General features: G+C 42.8%; 1 protein-coding gene across 4 annotated transcripts in view; it reads right to left on the reverse strand.

Moving 5' to 3' along the window:
- HOMER3 (homer scaffold protein 3) overlaps nt 1-17,139 on the reverse strand; it is a 42,064-nt gene extending 24,925 nt beyond the window's left edge. For all 4 annotated transcript variants that reach the window (XM_081325309.1, XM_081325308.1, XM_081325305.1 and 1 more), the window contains exons 1-2: nt 16,992-17,139; nt 16,343-16,541 (exon numbers count right to left, since the gene is read on the reverse strand). In XM_081325309.1, the coding sequence (XP_081181435.1) occupies nt 16,343-16,347 (5 nt within the window). In that variant the 5' untranslated portion in view covers nt 16,348-16,541; nt 16,992-17,139. The remainder of the gene's footprint in view (nt 1-16,342; nt 16,542-16,991) is intronic.

A 17,139-nucleotide genomic window follows, 5' to 3' on the forward strand; every position in this document is an offset into this window, starting at 1 on the left:
TTTATTTTAGATGTGTGCAATCTGAGACTTGGTCTAACGGTCAAGGCACCAGGCTAGAAAGCAGGAAATTGTGAGTTCTAGTCCCACCTTAGGTACAAAAGCCGGCTGGGTGACTTGGGAACAATCACCAGAAGATGGTGAATTCTAGTCCTGCCTTGGGCCTGAAAGCCAGCTGGATCACCTTAGGCCAGTCATTCTCTCTCAGCCCAACCCACCTGACAGGACTGTTGTGGAGAAAACAGGAGGAGGAAGGATTATTATGTAGGTTCACTGCCTTGAGATATTTGTAAAACTAAATAAAAATAAAATTTGTGATTCCAGAAAGTCTTGGATGTGGTCCCAGACACTTCAACAGTTACTATAGATTACAATACAGTACCTGTGGCTTTTGCAAGCTGTTCAGATTTTTTTAAAGACTGAACTGGCATAATAGCACTTATAATAAAGGAAAAAAATAAATCAGCAAACATGACAGGTGGGAAAGAATTCAATACAGAAGTGGAGAGTAATCGTATTCACAGTACGTCTAGTTAAAATTGAACGCTATTTATTTTGTTTCTACCCGTTTTTTGGGAAAATGCTCTTCATTTAATGTTTTCCTCTTTTCTGACTATGTTTCATGGTCCAGAAAAATTGTGCAGAACCACCTTATTTTTATATCTTGCCTTTTTTTCTTCTTTATTGTCTCTTCTGCGCCTTTCCAATTAGCCTCAGCAAGTGCTTGAATCCTATTGTTCAACCAAGCAACACTTGCATGCTTAACATTAACATTAAGGGGACTGTATAATATTATTGATCTTAATATGCCTTGAAGCAGATAGCTAAGCATACATCCCAAACTGATAGTATACAGTACAGATGGGCTGGAATACATTTCCTCCCATTCTCCAGAAACGCACAATTGCTAGAGATGACGGAGCTACAGCTTCATAAATCTGTGGTGCAATAGGTTGGAAAAAGGCTGGCATCCCTATTTGAATTCAGAGTGAAATACACAGCTCTTTATTCGTGTTTAGTTTTCACTTTCTAAAAGTTACTGGAAAAAATATGAGCCAACAGAAATATGCAGCCTCAGGCCTAGCTCAACCCAGCTCCCAAGGATAAGGTGCGAAATCCCCCAAACCAACTTCTGGGAGGTTTAATTCTCTCAGATAAGAAAAACAGCAATAATATTGAGCTGATTTAACAACCAATAATTTGTGACATTCATGAACACCAATATTATATTTATTTATCTGTTTCAGTTCTGGAACTGCAAAACAATTCTTAGCAGCTCAGAATGTGAAGAAACATGAGAGAGGAATACAATCAGATAAATAAAAATATAATGAAGGAAATAAGCAAGATAGGAAATCCAGACAACCCCCCCCCCCAAAAAAAAAACCTGATGCAATATATGTCAAGAATATTTAACAAGAGGTTCTCTCCATCCCACCCCAAGTCCTGGAAGAATAGTCAAGACTTTCCAGAATGTCATCAGGGTTCTGTTAGCTAAGCAGCACAGCAACCTTGCTTTGCTTTAACGCAAGATCAGTAATGCTGCCCCACAATGGGGAGATTCTACTTTGCTGGCTGTATTAATAGCCATCAACAGATTGTTCCTCACCTGTGAATTTATCTAATTTCCCCTAGATTAGTTAAACCATACTATCTTGTGTGAGTGTGTTATAAAAGTTAAAACTTGCATTTTCCGTTAATTGTGCTTTCCACAAAACACTAAACTCTCCATTTCTTTTCTTTTTTTTCCTTTTTTCTTTTAAATACAGCTGTATAAATCCAACTTTGGAAAGTTGAGTAAGGATTTTTTTTTTCATATAGTATTTTTTTTCCTGCAAAAGCAAAAAAAAAAAAGATCACTGGGTAATTCTAGTCTCTGATTTCAAATCTCTTGCCAGCAGTGTTGTGTGTCACCCTGCAGCATTACTGGGTAAATATCTATGGAGATTCTCAATCATCCGGGTCATAGTTGTCCCGAAAGCGCTTTTCATAAGGCAACTGGACTTGGTTTTGTTTTCCTTGAAAATATTTCACTTCTCATCCAAGAAGATTCTTCAGTTCTTCTTCGATGACAAGCGAAACGTTTTCAAGGAAAGAAAAAAAAATACCAAGAAAGTCCAAAAGTTGCCTTTTTGAAAACCACCTTTGGGATTACAGGCCAGGAAGCATCAGTGAAAAGAATACGCACACCCTCCTTGCCACATGCAAAGAGGTATGAAGAGAGAACGGCGATTCTGACTTGTTAGTACTGACCATCCTACGCACCATCCTATGCACTAATAGACGTATGCATTTTATAAGCAATAGGTTGATTCACAGGAGAGGGGCTAGGAATAAAAACGACACAGTTCAAAACCAATCAGTTAACAAGTTTGTTCCTCTTATTCTTGTCTATCTTAATTCTCCCTCCCTTCCTGCAGTTGCCAGTTTGCAATGAATATTCCTCTGACAAACTTTGTTCTTGTTAACCCCCTTTCTTTCTTTCTTTTTCTTTCTTTCTTTCTTCTTTCTTTCTTTCTTTCTTTCTTTCTTTCTTTCTTTCTTTCTTTCTTTCTTTCTTTCTTTCTTTCTTTCTTTCTTTCCTTTCTTTCTCTCTCTCTCTCTTTCTCTTTCTTTCTTTCTTTCTTTCTTTCTTTCTTTCTTTCTTTCTTTCTTTCTTTCTTTCTTTCTTTCATGTTCTATGGGCTGTCTGTGCAATTTGGTTCATCGAACTGCTGCTTAGGTCTTCCATGCCTGCTCTGACCCTCTTCCCTTTCTGCTTACGGAATGCGGAAATATATTTTATCCCAGTCTTGGCTGTCTCATGCAGGCCATTTGAAAGACATATGCTTCTTGACCTGATGTAAATTTCAAACCAGAATATACAATTGCTTTCCGTAGTGGACGGCATGAAAGTGGCCCATTAGCTCAGATAAACCTAGCATTTTTGCTGATAGTTGTAGGTACTGAAGGAGGAAGTTTGTAACACATAATCAATCAATATCTGAGAAACCCCAAAAGATGTTGAAGTTATGGGCTGGAGAGCACTTTACAACTGCTACTATCTTGGATACTTTGACTGCTAAAAGAAAAGTAGGATAGAAATCTAACAAACACTGAGCCGGTGTGGTGTAGTAATTAGCTCCCGGAATTGGGAACACCAAGCTCAACGTCATTCTCAACCATGGAAACTCACTGGGTGACTTGGAGCCGGTCTTTATGTGTCATTCAACTGATCTTATAGGGCTCCTGTTGAGGGCTCCTTCTGAAGAAATGCAGAATATAAAATTAATGCAAAATGCAGCCAAACCTGTATCTAAGAAACTTTTATCGGACCAAACCATCGGTTTTAATACCAACATTTTCTACAATGACCAGAAGACAAAGGGATGTTGTTGTTGTTAGCTGCGAAGTCGTGTCCGACCCATCGCGACCCCATGGACAACGTTCCTCCAGGCCTTCCTGTCCTCTACCATCTTCTGGAGTCCATTTAAGCTCACGCCTACTGCTTCAGTGACTGCTTATCCCTTTGTCTTTTTTTGAAAACCCTATGGACAGTACCAAAAGACAAAGGGATAAGCTTCCCCTATTCTTCAGCAGTTAGTTATTCAAGTTTCTCTGTATATCAGTCTGAGCAAAGAGGGTTTACAGCCCGACCGGGAAGCTTATTCTCCAAGAACACCGGTGGGTCAATTCTGATAGTCTGTGGGCTCCACAAACCATGTGTGACATGTTTCAATGCCACGCTGTCAAATCCTGAAGGAGCAGGTTGACGTTCATAATCACTTGGAATGAATCAAATTTCAGAGGCTAGGGCCGAAAGGAAGTGGGGCGGTCATACGGAATGTGAACATATTAGGGAATGAAAAATGAAGAATGATATATAGACAGAAAGGAACTAGCTAGCTGGGAGTAGATTCAGGACAAAGAGGTGGGCTGGTGGGGGCCATTCTAGGACAACCCTGGGCTTTAGTGGGCACGCAGGGAGGGCATTAAAAATGGATGATTTCAGAATTTATGGGATGGCTGCAAGGATGTAGGAAATGAGAAGGCTGAGCCCGAAGGCCTGTATCATTAGTTTGGAGTCAGTGCACTCCTGCAAGAGACCCACGTTCAACCTGCAGTGAATTCTGATGACCCTTATCTAGCTCCAATTTGGCTTGACCGTTAATAGATCAGATTCTTGTGTACAGGTTGCATGTAATAAACTTGTAGTGCTTCGGACTCAATGCCTGTTCCTGGTTACTTGCACCTGATAAAGGGCTTTTTATGTGAGTTAAGGTCAAAGTTTTTTAGCTGTTGTTTTTCTTTCCTAAGATGATTCTAAAATCTAGAAGAAATTAGTTTTCTTCTAATTATCTAATCCAACATAGCTCTTGGGAAAGTTGATTTCAGCCAAATATTTCCATAACTCTGACAAGTTCTTACCTTTGCAGGTAGTCCTTGACTTACGACCGATCATTTAATCACTGTTCAAAGTTACAACAGCCTCAGAAAGGATGCTGTATGACCGTTAAAGCACTTCTGGTCTTCGTAAAATGTCACATCCTCCCATTGTCATAACATTAGTGCATTTCGGGTATTTGGCTCGTGTTTATGACTGGTTGCAACATCCTGCAGTCACATGACAATTTGCTATCTTTTTTGCCAGTTCCCAGCAAAAAAAAAATCACCATTCAGGAAAATGGATTCACTTAAAATAAGCTGCTGTAAAAATAATAAAAGAATTGGGTCCAGTCATGCGGATACCTCAACATGACTGAAATTCTGGTCCCAACTGTGGTTATTAAGTCAAGGACTACCAGTTAAGGTGTTTTTCCACTTCTATTTTTTGTTCTACAAGAAAATCTTTAGTGTGACAACTTCAGTACTTTAAAAACCCAAAAAACGGACAATTCCAAAACCATCTATGGCAAGTCATATGGCAAAATTGTTACTAAATTGCAATAACCATAACTCCACAGAATAAATCACTGGGAGAATTCTTTACTAAGGCTACCAAATCAAAGGTCTCCAAAAAAAAGTTTTTCATTGAAGCTACTTATTGAAGTGACTTAATGAATTAAATGATATCTCAAAGTCCACAGGGAACAGGTCTTGAACTTCAGAATAAATGCTTCGAACTCTTCTTGTAAGGGATTGAGGAAAATAGCAAGCTAAATTAAGCAATCAATAAGACTAGATTCTTAAATACTGCAGTGAAGAGTAAAACAAACAATGTAAAACCTACAGTTGTGTCCTCTGAAAACAGAAATATATTCTCCACTTCTTTTAAAAGAATTACTTTAAAAGAAAAGAGTTTTTAAAAACTAAAATCACCATGACTATGTTTGATGACATACATGCCCAGGTCATAGCAGCTGCGTTCATGCAATATGCTAAGCTTTGATTAGTTTCAATCTTGCTTAGCTATTTTGTGGCTTATTTATTATTGATAGAATTTTTATATCACTCCAATCAAATGACTTGGGCATTATACAGAAGAATCTCAAAAGCAATGTCTCAATATACAGTAATCAAGAAAAATGAGTAACCATATAAACCCAAAACTATAGTCACATGGCCAACCATCCTCTATTTGCACCAGGCATTAAAACAATCAAAAGCAGAAACAAAAATAATAGTGGTTTTTTTCCATTTGTGTTCCAGAACTAAGTAGATTTTCATAAGCAGAAATGATTGAATTTTGACTAATATTTCCTGGAAAATGCAAGTGGCTGTCCCAATCACATCCTGTTTATGGGTTTTCTAACCAGCATCTGGTTTGTGTCTTTGAAAATAATAGTGGAGAATTCGATTTGTCATGGTTTTTATCCTTTGCAACCTAACAGAATATTGGGAAGAAATAAATCATTGTATATAAATGGGGACTGAGGACTAAGTTAGGGTCTATCTGCCAAGCATCAGGAATATACTCCAAAACCAAAACAGAAGGATATTACTATATTTGGTGCAATGGAAAAAGCCAGTAAAAGAAAGCTTAAGTTTAAAAATGAGCCAGATTTGGTTGGGACCTGCAGAGAAAAAAAAATCAGAAAAAAATATCTGATGGGAGAGACAGTTGGTCGGTCACCAATCACAAAGTTATTGAGTCCTCCATCCTATGTCCCATCCCACCTCCTTCCAGTCATATGACCTCCAGTAGAGCTTTTAAGTAGTTGGAAAGTATTGGGAAGTCACGTTCTACATGCTTTACTGTAACTTGGTCTATGTTCTTATGACATCTGTGTTATTGTTATTGATCAGATGCTAAGTTAGTTAGTGAGGAGTCCTTGGTGCTGTCTGAGTTTAGTTGTTTTCTTGCAGACGTTTCATTACCAAAACTAGGTAACATCATCAGTGATGTTACCTAATTTGGGCAATGAAACGTCTGCAAGAAAGCAACCAAGTTCAGAGAGCACTAAGGACTCTTTATTTCAACGCTGAGCCACAAATATTCTCCTAAGTTAGATAGTCCTGTGGAATGATGGTAAATTAGCCCTCATAATCTTTTTGCTCTTCTGCTTGTTACTTATAGTGAGCCTAATTTTAAACTGAAAGGATGCTCTTGGCAATGCAGGTTTAGAGCAGACAATAAAACTGCAGTTTAAGGACATAACAAGGATCAAAACAGCAATCCATTTTATTCAGAGGTGGACAAGTCTTTGGCAGCCCTAGGCTGCATTAACCTCAGGTGAAGGCCTAGGCCAGGGCTAGGCAACCTTGGCTCTTTGATGACTTGTGGACTTCAACTCCCAGAATTCCTGAGCCGGCATGGCTCAGCTTGGAAACCTCTCCCTTTCCCCTCAGCATGGCTGGCTCAGGAATTCTAGGAGTTGAAGTCCACGAGTCATCAAAGAGCCAAGGTTGCCTACCCCTGGCCTAGGATATAAAATGCACAATGTCATATTACACTCCTGGGTAGGATTAGATGTTTTGGAGTCAATTTGCAACGTATGCATTTTCAGTGTGTCACATGTACAGTAATTTTTATGTTTCCTGACTCGAAACAGTGAGAAATTACCCTCAGTGGGAAGACCCCTAAGAGCACAAAAGCCATAAGTCAGAATGTCCCTAAGAGCACAAAAAGGTACGTACAGATCGTCCCCAACTTACAACCACAACCGAGTCCAAAATTTACATTGCTGTGTGAGAAATGTGTTAAGTGAGTTTTGCCTCATTTGATGACTTTTCTTGCCACATTTGTTAAGTAATCACTGCAGTTCTTAAATTAGTATTACGGTTGTTAAGTGAATCTGGTTTCCCCATTGACTTTGCTTGTCAGGAGGTCAAAAAGGGGATCACATGACTCTGGGACACGGCAACCATCATAAATGTGAGTCAGCTGTCAAGCAGCTGAATGTAAGTCATGTGACTATGGGGAATGCTGCAATGGTCATAAGTGTGAAAAAATGGTCATAGGTCACTTTTTTCAGTGCCACTGTAACTTCAAATGATCACTAAATGAACTGTTGTAAGTCAAGGTGACCTCCAAGGTCCCTTCCAACTTTATATTATTATTATTTGTTTGGTTCTGATTGACGAGGACTCAGAGTGATTTAACAATGAACGAGTTTATTGAATACACATAGTCAACTAACAACTGTCAAATGTTGCAACCCTTTTATAGAGAAAAGCGTTAGAACTGTAACCAATCAATGGAGTCTCTTTTCCCGCTCCTAGGTTGTGGCGACCAATGATTGCACCTTAATTTCCCGCTCAGAACCTTGCTAAGCTGCAATGTATTTGCAATCGCTTACTTGCCTTGTAATAACTATTTACATACACAACACCCCTTACCCCCCAGTTGATGTTATTTCTTTACAAAATCCTTTAGGTATTTTGGTGGCCTATGTATTCTGGAAGGGTATCTGTTACTGTGGCTGGTAGGGACCCCTCTTCCTGGTTGACTGCTTGGCTGCTTGTCGCTGCTAAGCCTGGGCTCTGGATTACTGGCTTCAGGTGTGCTGTTTTGTGTATTAGGTTGAGTTTGTAATTCAGTGGTCACTGGCCTACCTCGCAGGAGTATTTCCCCTTCGGTTTGACTGAATTGTTGTTGTTGGGTTAGAGGGGATGAGTCATTTTGCCCATCCTCTATGCCACTCACTGGCCTGTTGTTATCTGCACTGTTTCCCCCTACTATGCTTGGGTCCCCCTCAACTGGCACACAACCACTAGATCTTTTCCTCAGCTGGTCTATGTGTCTCTTCCAGATCCTGTTCCCTTCCCCCTCAATAGTGTACGACAGGGGACCTAAGATTTCAGTCACCACCCCTGGAATCCATTTGTCCCCTTGGGCATAGTTCCTGGCCCAGATCAAATCCCCCACTTTAAATGTCCTGTTAGGAATGTCAAATTCAATGTTTGTTTGCAGTCTGTCAGGGTGCAATCTGTCCAATTTGGTGGATAGTCTCCTGCCCCACCTCATTTCAGCTGGACTTTTCCCTGTAGCAGAACATGGGGTCGAGTGCTGAGCCAACAAGAACTCTGCCAGTCTCTGATGCCAGTCACCTCGAATAATTCTTTTTAAAGCGTCCTTTGTGGTCCTCACGTTTCTTTCAGCCAATCCGTTGGTGGAGGGGTGGAAGGGTGCTGAAGTCTTGTGCTTAATCGAGTTGGCCTTGAGGAAATCCTGAAATTCAATAGATGTGAATTGTGGCCCATTATCAGACACAATTAAATCCGGCAACCCATGAGTGGCAAAGAGGCCCCTTAATGCCTGTATTGTTCTGCCCGCAGTTACTGAACTGACCGGTACTACCTCTAGCCATCTAGAGTAGCTGTCAACCACTACTAGGAATGTTAACCCTTGGAAGGGTCCAGCAAAATCAATATGAATCCTGGACCAAGGATTCCTAGCTTGTTCCCATTTATGTGTGCGGATATGTTGTTGTTCAGGCCTGGAACGTTGGCACAAATGGCAATTGGCAACGCATTCCTCAATGTCGTTGTCCAGTCCTGGCCACCACAAGTGACTCCTAGCCAACGCTTTCATCCTGACTATTCCAGGATGTCCCTCATGCAATTCCTGTAGAATAGCTGATTTGTGGATTCCTGGAATAACTACACGGGTTCCCCAGAGTAAGCATCCCAAATGAACTGACAGTTCATCTTTCCTTCTGAAATATGGGCTGTACATTTCGTCCGGTTTGGCGTTAGGCCAACCGCTCATGACCCAGGCCATTACTCTTCTTAAGGTGAGGTCCTTATTGGTTGCCTCAGCAATGTCTTTTGCAGTTAATGGCAAATCAGGAATGTCCTGTAGGGACATTATTTGTCCCGCTGGGGCAGGGTCCTCCTCTGTTGTGCTTAGGGGCAATCTGCTAAGAGCGTCTGCATGACCCATGTCCTTACCTGGTCTGTATTGGAGGGAAAATGAGTATGCTGAGAGGAAAATGGACCACCTCAGCATCCTGGGTGACATAATCTGGGGAGTCTGTTTATCTGTGGTAAACAGTCCCAGCAAGGGTTTGTGGTCCGTCAGTATGGTAAAGTTCCTACCATACAGGTAGTCGTGGAACTTCCTAACACCTGCCACAATGGCTAATGCCTCCCTGTCTATTTGTGCATAGTTCCGCTCTGCCTTGGTGAGTGTGCGGGAGTAGTATGCAATGGGTCTTTGTATTCCCTGGTTGTCTAAGTGGCTGATTACAGCCCCTACGCCATATGGCGAAGCATCGCACGCCAGGTAGATTGGTTTGTTTTCTATAAAGTGGGTTACAGTTGAATTACTGGAAAGGATGTCTTTTAGAGTTTGGAAACTCACTTTGTGCTTGTTCTGCCATTGCCAAGGGGTCTTCTTATCTAAGAGTCTGTGTAAGGGTTCTGCAATGGCAGCCTTGTGTGGCACAAACGTATGGTAAAAATTTACCAAGCCAAGGAAGGCCTGTAGTTCTGCCTTGTTCCTTGGTTCTGGGGCCCCTTTGATCGCTTTAATTTTTTCAGGGGTAGGGTGGACTCCACCCTTGTCAATCCTGAACCCCAAAAAATCAGTGGATTTAACCCCTATGCTACATTTTTCCTTCTTCAGTTTCAATCCAGCCTTCCTAAATCTACCCAGTACCTGTTCCAGCCGCTCCACTAACATTCCTTCATCCTTTCCAGCTATTAGGACATCATCAAAGTAAGGGCATACTCCAGGTATGCCCTTTAAGGTCCTCTCCATCACTTCTTGGAAGATGCCTGGAGCTGCTGCAATTCCAAATTGCAGTCTGTGAACTCGGAACGCCCCCTTGTGGGTAACGATCGTCTGTGCCTCTGCAGCCTCTTCAGAAACAGTCAACTGTAAGTACGCATGCGCCAAGTCTAACTTGGCGAAAATGGCGGCGTCCTGGATCGTGGCGAGGACCTGCTTCACCGTCGGAACCGGGTAAGCATGTTTTTTCATTCCAATGTTGAGGGTGGCTTTGTAGTCCGCGCAGATTCTCACATCCCCGTTGGGTTTGAGGGGTGTGACAATCGGCGTTTCCCACAAACCGCCCTCAACAGGTTCTAATACTCCTTGGCCTACAAGCCGGTCGAGCTCGGCCTCGATTTTACCCTTTAAGGCAAACGGTACCCTTCGGGCCTTAAGCCTGATTGGTCTTACCGAGGGGTCTAGGTTGAAGTTAATGGGGGGGCCCTTATACTTGCCCAGAGATCCGTCGAATACGTCTGCAAATTCCTTGCAGACGGATTCGATGGTCTTATTTTTAATCACTGAATTTATTCCCCCTATCCAAATTCCCAGGGCCGGGAACCAATTAAGTCCAATTAAGCTAGTCCTATTTCCCTCTGTAACTATTAGTTCTAAGACCCCCTTAAACCCCTTAAATTTTACACTAAGGCTGGTCTTCCCTTTTATTTTTATTGGACTTTTTTGAAAGTCCGTTAATTGAATATTTGTTGGACTAAGTGGGATTCTTTTCCCACTTATTTGTTCAATTCTCTCAAGGGTTTCAGTGGAAATTATCGACACTGAAGCCCCTGAGTCAATTTCCATTCTGCAAGGGACCCCTTGCAGAAGGACTGTGATTTTTAATTTTCCGTCCGGAAAATTGTGACCATTCCCCGGCCTTCTCCGATTGATTCGCGCCACCTCCCCAAAATTTGGAATTTTAACCCGGGTTATTGGGGTCTCCTTGCCACTAGCATTAGGGGTTACCTTACCCTCAGACCACACATCGACTTCGTTCAGACGGTTGTCGCGAGCGCGGTTTCTGCAGATGGCCTGGATGTGGCCGGTCTTGCCGCAGGCCCTGCACTTGGCGGTACGGAATCGGCAGGAGGCGCGGGGATGGTTGCCGCCGCAGCTGCCGCATCGGCCCTGGCTATCATTGTCGCGCGGTCTGGTTGCGGTGTCCCGCCACGGTCGTTGTGCCCCGGTCGGTTGTCTTTGCGGAGTTGCGGGTTGTTGACGGCGGCCGGATTCGGGCCCCTCACTTCTGGGTTGTCTTGGTGCCATCTTCCCAAACCGCCTGGAGACTTCGGCGATCTCTTCCTCCCACTGCTGGTCCACCTCCCCGCAGTCCACATAGCCCTCTTGGTTGATCTCGGGCGCTGCTGCCATGCTACTGCGGGGGGGGTCGCGATACCCGGTTGACTCGTAAGTTAGGAGTTCGTCAATCACCTCCTGTAAATCGCCGGTGGGTTTGGCGATTATTCTGTTTTGTAGCTGCTCATCACGTAAGCCCAGTACAACTCGGTCCCGAATTCTAATTTCTAAATTATCGTATTTACACCGTACTGCGGCTTCCCTGACGGCAGCGACAAACTTTTGTATGGACTCTCCGGGTCTCTGATTCCTCTTTTCGAAGATGCGCCGCCAAAAGAGCTCGGACCTTCGGGGTGTAAAGTGGACCTTTAATTTGGCGAGGAGGTCGGCATAAGGCACGCTAGAGACTGGTTGCGGTTGGCACAGTCCGACAGCGACTCTGTAGACCGGTGTGCCACAGATCGTCAATAATGCCGCCGCTTTTTTACGGTCGTCAGTGATTCCGTTCACTAGCAGGAACCCTTCCACTTGACCGATGTATTCTTCCCAATCCTCGGGGAAGTTTGGGTCGAATTCCTTCAAGGACCCTATCTGCGCCATTCGGAGAATTTTTATTTCGCCGCGGCCGCCGGTTGACTGTGACTCGTTTCGAATTTGCCGCCTATGCGCAACAAATCGCCGATTCTCTGGTCTTCTGTCAATCCCACCTTCGTCGCCAATTGTTTGGTTCTGATTGACGAGGACTCAGAGTGATTTAACAATGAACGAGTTTATTGAATACACATAGTCAACTAACAACTGTCAAATGTTGCAACCCTTTTATAGAGAAAAGCGTTAGAACTGTAACCAATCAATGGAGTCTCTTTTCCCGCTCCTAGGTTGTGGCGACCAATGATTGCACCTTAATTTCCCGCTCAGAACCTTGCTAAGCTGCAATGTATTTGCAATCGCTTACTTGCCTTGTAATAACTATTTACATACACATTATTATTATTATTAAGGACTGCCTATATGTGCCAGACCCACTCTGCATCTAGAGATTACCCACCCTGACTCAATCCAATATCCTGTTCCTCCAGCAGGCAGCCAAATGCCTCTAGGAATAAAGTATGCAGGACCATACTATTTGTTCCCCAGCAATGAACATGCACAGATGTTCTGTTGCCTCTGAATTTGGAAGCTCCATTACCTGGCGGGGATATTTTAAGGCCTTGATTTGGGGGCCCCCCACCATTTCAAAATATCAATAACCTAAGATATACAGATGATACCACTCTAATGGCAGAAAGTGAAGAAGAACTAAAGAGCCTCTTGTTGCGGGTGAAGGAGAGTGCAAAAGTTGGGTTGAAACTTAACATTAAGAAAACCAAGTTCATGGCATCCGGCCCTCTTACTTCTTGGCAAATAGATGGGGAAGAAATGGAGGTAGTAACAGATTTTATTTTCCTGGGCTCCAAGATCACTGCAGATGGGGACTGTAGACAAGAAATTAAAAGATGCTTGCTCCTGGGGAGGAAAGCCATGGCAAATCTAGATAGCATACTAAAAAGCAGAGACATCACCCTGCCAACAAAAGTGCGTATAGTCAAGGCTATGGTCTTCCCAGTTGCAATGTATGGCAGTGAAAGTTGGACCATAAGAAAGGCTGAGCGCCAAAGAATTGAGGCCTTTGAACTGTGGTGCTGGACTCCTGTGAGTCCCTTGGACTGCAAGTCGATCAAATCGGTCAGTCCTAGAGATCAACCCTGACTGCTCTTTGGAAGGCCAGATCCTGAAGCTAAAACTCAAATCCTTTGGCCACCTAATGAGAAGGAAGGACTCACTGGAGAAGAGCCTAATGCTGGGAAAGATTGAGGGCAAGAGAAGAAGGGGACGACAGAGAATGAGGTGGCTGGATGGAGTCACTGAAGCAGTAGGCGTGAGCTTAAATGGATTCCAGAAGATGGTAGAGGACAGGAAGGCCTGGAGGAACGTTGCCCATGGGGTTGCGATGGGTCGGACACAGCTTCGCAGCTAACAACAACACCATTTCAAAACAAAGCTTGGAAAAAAAATCACTTGTCAGTTTCATAAAGGTGAAGATTCCCGTTCAATGAAAAAACCACTCAGAGGCGAGACTTAAAGTTCCAGTGTTCCATGAATGACCAAACCCCACCCCTGTACAAAATGTCTCCATATTTTTTCTTGTATTGAACAAGAATAATAACTATTCTTTTTCCATTATCCGCATGCATCCCTGGATACTTTTCTCAAAGTACGTATGTAAGGTCCTGTCTGCAGCTTATTAAGGTGGAGGACTTCTTTAATTTTAAAACTCTGGAACATCTGCCTTCTCCTTTTGAGCTTGTTTTCTGAGCTAGCAGCAGCAAGGAGGAGCCTGGGAAATGTGGCTCATTGCTGGCAGACAGCCGGCTGCTGAGTCAGCTGGATTGAAGGGGCCAAGGTGAAAGTGTTGTTGTTTTGACCTCGTCTTTTCTCCAGCTTTATTTGGAGGAGAACTTGGAAAGCAGAAGATTTTCTCCCTGTGACAAACTGCTGCCTTAAGTTCCGTTATAAATACTTGGAAAGGAAAACATAGTGGCACCTATGGCAGGATCTAAACATTCTTCTGGACAATGCCCTTCCAACTGTGGAAATACCACTCTTGGCTTTCTTTCACAGAATAATAGGGTTAGAAGGGACCTTGGAGGCCTTCTAGTCCAATCCCCTGCTATTTCAGACAAATGGTTGTCCAACCTCTTCTTAAAAAACCTCCAAGGATGCAGCACCCACAACTTCTGGAGGCAGGTTGTTCCACTGGTTAATCGTTCTAACTGTCAGGAAATTTCTCCTTAGTTCCAGGTTGCTTCTCTCCCTGATGAGTTTCCATCCGTTGCTTCTTGTCCTGCCTTCAGGTGCTTTGGAGAATAGCTTGACTCCCTCTTCTTTGGGGCAGCCCCTGAGATATTGGAACACTGCTATCATGTCACCCCTCACCCTTCTCTTCATTAAACCAGGCATACCCAATTCCAGCAACCGTTCCTTATCTGTTTTAGCCTCCAGTCCCCTAATAATCTTTGTTGCTCTTCTCTGGACTCTTTCTAGAGTCTCAACATCTTTTTAAAATTCTGGTGAGCACAACTGAACGCAGTATTCCAAGTGTGGCCTTACCAAGGTGTGATAGTGGTACTAATACTTCACGTGATCTTGATTCTATCCCTCTGTTAATGTAGCCTAGAAGTGTGTTGGCTTTGTAACTCCATAGGTCCCTCCATAGGATGCCCAGCTGATAGGGTGAGGTACTTCAGCGAGCCACCTGCCTTAAAGACAATGAAATCCATATCTCATTGATGAGTATGGACAGCGCTGAATGAAGGCAGAGCCCAGCCTCTGCTCATTGACTAGCTAAGCTGTTTCACTGAGTCTAATGCTAAGCCTGGGGTGATGGAGGAAGGGAGAAAAATAATGCTGCCCTTGGGTTTGATTCCATCTCTCCACTAGTCATAGATAAATAATAACAGGAAGCTGCTTCCTTTGTTCTTCTGTTTGCCTCACCAGCACTTAGCTGATCCCTAAAGACATTCTGGTAGCTAGTACAAGATTAATCAATCTCTTTTCCATTTTACCCCATTAGATACTCCCAATCTACATACACACACAAAACATTTGAATTAAGAACAGGGTATCTTGTGCCAGGGAATTCCTGCAAGTTGTCACTTCATCCAATACTCAGCTTTGTAACATCTTTACTTTCTCCACAGTAGTATGGAGATATTGTACATTACAATGATGATATATATTATTGTATATTATGAAATATATACTAGCACACCATATATTGTGCATTTATTATTTAATAAACCTAGATAATATTACCTTCCCCTCTGGATTCTTGCACCATTGATGTCTGCTTCTTTCTATCAAAAGTTGACTGCAACTCCATGTTTGCTTATCAAACTGAAGTGGGTCTCTCACTCACATCCACAGGCTGCCCAAGGTATGTATATTTGTAATTATGAGACTTACATGATTGTCCATTTTAGGCATTATAACTTCTATACAACTACAGTAATAAGGATATAAAGAAATAACAAAAACCAATATCCCCTCAAAACCCAGCCCCCAACTTCTCTGCCGTAAAACATTTTTATTAAATAAAAAAAAACAAGTACAGATATTCAACCGTATCCTATTCCAATGCCTATGAAAGGCTAGAAGGGCAGGAGCCTGCTGGAAATCAACAATTAGGTTTCTCAAAGCAAATTCTGCACCTTTGAGCAGGCTTTTGTGGTCCACATACAATGATTCAACAATAAATGGGATGATTAGGAAGGACAGGGGGCCACACCAAAGAAACTTACTTGCTGTGAGTTTATATTGTACATGTGGTGGAGGAGAGAAGCTTGGATTGACAAACTCCACCCCTTTGTCAAATTGATGGACCCACGGAAGTGTTGGTTGGTGACCAGGGTAATGACTTACAATATGCAGATACACACTATACTTCAACAGGAATGAATGGGGGAGGACGGGCTGATCATTCACAAGCCACTTTAAAAGGGAACCATTTGTGTGCTAGGGTGAAAGAGAGCAGCAGCGTGAAAGGGGGTGGGTGGGTAGGTGGGTGGGAATGAGAACAAAGTGTGTACCAGTATTGAAGGGGATACAATCAAAAAATAAATGCCATCCTTTTAACATACAGGGAGATTTATATTACCACATTCCTCCTTCTTCTTCTCCTCACATTAAAACCCTGTACACCAGGAAATTCACACAATCTCTTCCTCGGATTAAATAAAACTTTGTCTTTGTTGAGTCGGTTTTTTTTTAAAGCAGCAAAACTAAAAAAAAAAAAAACCGCACCCCAACCCCGTAATGTTACAACTCTTGATTTTTCTGCAAGCACCATTAAGGGTCAAAGATCGGTTTTCTCACCCCATCTTCTCCTGCCCGCCTGCCTGGGTCTCTTTCAGTTGTTCCTTTGATCGAATCTCCACGTTGCCTCTCTCTCTCTCTCTTTTTCTTTCTTCCTTTTCACTCTTTCTCCGGATCCGGATACTCCTCAAATTTCCTCCGGAATTTCACTTTGGAAATCCATGACTTTGTGATGGAAAAGGCGGGGTTGGATTCTGAGCTTGAAAGAAAGGGAGCGCATTACCACATGCGCATTCACACACACACACACACACACACACACACACACACACACACACTTCTTCTATCTACGTTCCCAAGGGTGTGGGGATGGAAGAGAAGCATGAAAGGATAAGAGCAGCTGTTCCTTTCGCTCCAAAAAGCACTCCCTTTCCAAATCACCCTAAAGGACCCCCGAGATAAGAACTTTCTTTCTCCCCCAAAACCCCCCCGATTCTCTTTCTTCCTCTTGAGTTGGAAAAAGGCTGGAAGCAAGAGATTGTCATCTTTTTTGTTGTTGTGGTGGTGGTGGTGGTGGTTTCTGTGAGCAAATATTTCTCGCTCTTTTCTAGCGCTTCAGGCAAACCCACAGCTTTCTCTGCAGCGCTTTCAAACAGAAAGGGGGAGAGAGAGAGAGAAAAAAAAATCATGTTAAAATGGAGCTGCTTACCGACTTTGTTCTTTTGTGGAGGATAATGCCGGCAAGCCTTTGTTCTCCTTTTTTAGATTTTTTTTAAAATTTATTTTAATTTATCTTCCTTTATCTGCAAACTCCGCTTCGTTTCTATCACATTTCTTCTGAGTTATTTCCAAAGGGG

This window comes from Vipera berus, assembly GCF_964194415.1.
Source record: "Vipera berus genome assembly, chromosome: 1".
In the NCBI taxonomy this organism is placed as follows: Eukaryota; Metazoa; Chordata; class Lepidosauria; order Squamata; family Viperidae; genus Vipera; species Vipera berus.